Source organism: Giraffa tippelskirchi, chromosome 13 (assembly GCF_054371585.1).
Source record: "Giraffa tippelskirchi isolate mGirTip1 chromosome 13, T2T-mGirTip1v1.2.pri, whole genome shotgun sequence".
In the NCBI taxonomy this organism is placed as follows: domain Eukaryota; kingdom Metazoa; phylum Chordata; class Mammalia; order Artiodactyla; family Giraffidae; genus Giraffa; species Giraffa tippelskirchi.
Window position 1 is genome coordinate 95,430,358 of NC_137287.1, and position 4,230 is coordinate 95,434,587.

The 4,230-nt window shown below is 47.4% G+C and overlaps 1 protein-coding gene across 1 annotated transcript; it reads left to right on the plus strand.

Moving 5' to 3' along the window:
* Positions 1 to 232: 232 nt before the first annotated feature.
* Positions 233 to 2,283, plus strand: PDYN (prodynorphin). Its single transcript, XM_081553415.1, has 2 exons — positions 233 to 361; positions 1,636 to 2,283. The coding sequence occupies exons 1-2, from the start codon at positions 233 to 235 to the stop codon at positions 2,281 to 2,283; spliced, it is 777 nt and encodes a 258-aa protein (XP_081409541.1).
* The last annotated feature ends 1,947 nt before the right edge of the window (positions 2,284 to 4,230 follow it).

The window sequence follows — 4,230 nt, forward strand, 5'->3', positions numbered from 1 at the left end:
ACTGCCGGCACTCAGCATGTTAATTCCCTTCCTTGACCCCTGGCCTTGGGCACCCACTGCTCCTCTATAGGCCTGTTTTCTTGGCTGTAGAATGAGAACAAGAATGGTTGCCTTGCAGTGCAGTGCTGCCAGCAAGAGTTGCCTTTGCAGGCTAAGGATACACCCCACAGAGTAGGTGAGCACAGATTTCATTTCCTCTTTCTCCCTCTCCAGCAGGAAGAGCCAAGACAGAATGGCGTGGCAAGGGCTGGTACTGGCTGCTTGCCTGCTCACACTCCCCTCTGTCACAGCGGACTGCCTGGCCCAGTGCTCCTCATGTGCTGTGAAGACCCAGGATGGGCCCCAACCCATCAACCCCCTGGTGAGTTTCAGGCAAGGCTCCTCAATGCCAGAGTGCATGGAAGGGACAGTCTGTGTGTGGAGTCCAGAGAGGGAAGGTAGCAGGCCTGGGCAGCTGTGAGCCTGTTCTGTAGACTCATCCCACCTGTGCAGAGCACATTCTGCTCCGTGGTCAGTCTGGGCAGCTGGGGACAGCTGTTTTCCAGACTCCTGTTCCCTCCCCAGACCTTACCACCATAGGCTCACTCAGCTCTGGGACGAAAGCTCAGGTTTCCAGGGAGCCTGTTGCCTGATAACAAAGAGTGTCGTTTATGAGGTGGTGTTGACTTTGGGTGCTGGCAGCCCAAGATGAACTTTTCAGGGCTTCTCACAACCAGGCTGATGGGCACTCCCAAATCTAGTCAATCTTGTGGAAGGAGCTCTTTACACCACTGTTTGGCTGGCCTTGCTGGCTTTACTTTGAATCAAGCTCCTCCCTGTGCCTCTCCCACGACAACAGACAGCTGTAACAGAGGTTCATGGGCTTTGGTTTTGCCAATTTCTAGTTCCATGACCCTGGAACCCCCTCTCTGAGCCTCAGTGTCCTTGCATGCAAAATGGGAGTGATTCCATGAGCTGACGATGAAAAGTATTAACTCTAGCCACTCTTCACTGACATGCACACAGCACACCATGTATTGGTTTGATCTCAGAAGTGCCCAGTGCTTAAGTATGATGACTCATGGCATTAGAACATGGGTTCAAGTTCCAGTACTGTCTAGTATTGTCATTGTGGTCACTGTCATTATCAACACCATCGTCATCATGTTTGACTCCTCCCTACTCTTATGAAGTAGATACTGTCATCCCAGGTTTAATGAACCCTTAAACAACTCCTTATATGTGTTCTTTCCACCATTCTGCATTGCTTCTGTTCCTTTGTATAAAATGTTTGCATCATCCTTTATACCCAGGAAAGGTTGGGGGAACCAACTAGTCCCTCTGGAGTCAGAAGCAGAAGATTATGGGTGAGCCCAGCAGAGCACTATGGGAAGATCTTCCTTCCAATTTAGACAGTGTCATCTGTAGCCATGGGCCCTTGGAAAAGCTGTTTCATCTCTCCTCATCCTCCACATGGGCATAAAGTCACTTACCTTTAGGCACCATTGGGAGCATGAAAGTGGGTGGCCTGGGACTTAGTAATGGTTTTTTAATTTTCTCAAACACTGGACAGGGGACTCTCTGGAGCAGGAGCTTGTGGCTTGACAGTTTGTTGGAGATGGCATTACCACTGTGGTCTTCTGGGGTCTCTTGCAGGTTTGTTCCCTGGAATGCCAGGCCACTCTGCGGCCTGCTCAGGAGTGGGAGAGGTGCCAGGACCTTTTGTCTTTCCTCACTCCCTTCACCGTTGAGCTCAATGGCAAGGAAGACTTGGAGAGCAAGGCAGTTTTGGAAGAGTCTGGCAGTGAGCCGGCCAAGCACATCAGGCCCTACTTAAAGGAACTAGAGAAAAACAGATTCCTTCTCAGCACCCCAGCAAAGGAGGACGCTCTGAGCAGCAGCCTGGCGGAGAAACTCAGGGGTCTCTCTGGCAGCTTGGGGGAGGATGCAGAGTCTGAGTTGGTGGGGGACGCTCAGCTGAATGATGGTGTGCTGGAGGCTGGAGCGCAGGATTCCCATGAGGAGGAACCCAAGGAGCAGGTCAAACGCTACGGGGGCTTTTTGCGCAAATACCCCAAGAGGAGCTCAGAGGTGACTGGGAAGGGGGCTGGGGAAGGGGAGGGGGATGTGGTGGGCCATGAGGACCTGTACAAGCGCTATGGGGGATTCTTACGGCGCATCCGTCCCAAGCTCAAGTGGGACAACCAGAAGCGCTATGGTGGCTTCCTCCGGCGTCAGTTCAAGGTGGTCACTCGGTCTCAGGAAGACCCCAGTGCCTACTACGAAGAGCTTTTTGATGTGTAAACACCTCCCCATCATGGAGTTGAGTCAGGAGCTTCCCATAATGCCCTGGAGATTGGAGTGAATTCATTCATCCGCCCCTATGGTCCCCATCCCCATGCTCAGTTCAGCATTGTCTACAAGACTTCCAAACCTAGTCTGCCTCTCTTCTGCCCAGATGCAGTGTTTGTCTGGGTCAGTGAGAAGGGAGGATGGAGGTTTCCCTCTCCAATAGGCTTAGTGCTTGGCTTCAACCCTACATCTCTAAAACTACCACCACCAGCAGCTTTGCTATCAATTCCCTTTATATGACTCCCCAGTCCCAGGAATCCAAACTGACCTCTTGATCTCTCTGGCTCTATGATCAAGTATTCTGATCAATGCCCCTCAGAAGAAAAATGAACATTCCTGTTCCATGCAGATATATATAGATAGATATCTCTCTATATATATATCAATATCTATATATATATATATATAGCATAAAACATACAAAAGTTAGAAATTTAAAACAAACTAGATATATAAAAATCCTAACAGTTTATTCTCAAACCTCAAAAGCTCTCCCTACTATGGAGACCATGCTTTAGGCAAAAAGCTCAAACACTGCTTTTTATTGGAGCAGGAATTCCTATGCTATAGAGTTCGGTCTCCCAGTGGGTTAAATGCTCAGTCAGTGTACTCTGAGTTCGCGTTGTTTAGAAACACACCTTTTGAAGAACCCAGTTCCTGGACTCCAGTCTGTGTTGATACCCTGGACAGCATCCAACTTCTCACAGGAGAGGAAAGGAGTGAATAATCCCTTTCCAAAATGGTTAATGAGAGCCGCTCGCCTTCTGAATGTTGAAACAATCAAGCAGGAGTGAGGCAAACCCATTTTTTCTGTGCAACAGACTCAAAGTGTGGACCGGTTCCCTCAGCCCTCATTAAGCTAATTAAACTGATCGGTATCACACTCCAACCCCAGGATGAACTGACGCTGAGTCAAGTTGATGAGGTTAAGTACAACCATGTTCTTGAGCAGCTGAATGCCGCCAAGAGTCCAAGCCATCTGGCCAAACATATGCATTGGGCCTTGGGTAAGGGAATCCAGAAGCAACAGCTAGAAATAGGAAAACGCCCTCTTTAGCTCCCATGGCAATTCTTTCCTCTTAATGTCTCAAAATAAAACTAGAAAGAGGAATGAAATGATTAAGTGCTTGAGGCCAAATGAGTTCCTTGATTCAAATAACCCGGAAGCAGAGGAAGCGACTTTAACCTAAGTCCTCTCCTCTCCTCTCTCTCTCCCTGTCTCTCTGCCTTTCTCTGTCTCTCTCTGTCTCTCAAACCTCTCTCTCTCTTCACTGTACCTAGGCATTAGGGTTTGGTTTGTGGATCCAGGAGGCTGATCTAGATGGGGAGGAAATGAACTTGAGTTTGGTTATTTTGTATAAGATGCTACTGAGCACAATTCTTCATGCACAACCCTCAGGCCTCTCATGATGTTCTGAAATGTATAGATTGTTTTAGAATTATTTTGTGTGCTTTTCAACATCCCATTTTTTCAATTTATTTGGAATTTCCTTAGTTCTTAACAGGCTTGTGTTATTTCCAACTCCTCTGGTACAATAAATAAAAAAAAGATGCTGATAACTTGGGCTCTGTGTGTATATGTGTGTTGGGGGGGGGCAGGTACCTTGGTCCCCAAGAGTGATAAGACCCTTTTCAAAAAAGAGTGCTGGGGAAAGGGGGAAAAAAAAAAAAAAATATATATATATATATATACATACACACACATATATTCAAGTTTAAGGACTAAATGTAGGATAACAGAAAGAGCACAAACTTCAGACTACCCTAGTCCTAATTTTGAAATCTGTTTGACCTTAGGTAATTCATATGACCTCTCTGAGCCTTTGTCCCCTCCTCCATAGAATAAAGATGAACAATGCCAATTTTGTAAGGGGGCTGTGAGGGTCAGGTGTGATCAAA

Coding starts and splice junctions, on each gene's coding strand:
- PDYN (XM_081553415.1), top strand. CDS start 233: ATGGCGTGGCAAGGGCTGGTACTGGCTGCTTGCCTGCTCACACTCCCC. Junction 362..1,635: donor CCCAACCCATCAACCCCCTG/GTGAGTTTCAGG, acceptor GGTCTCTTGCAG/GTTTGTTCCCTGGAATGCCA.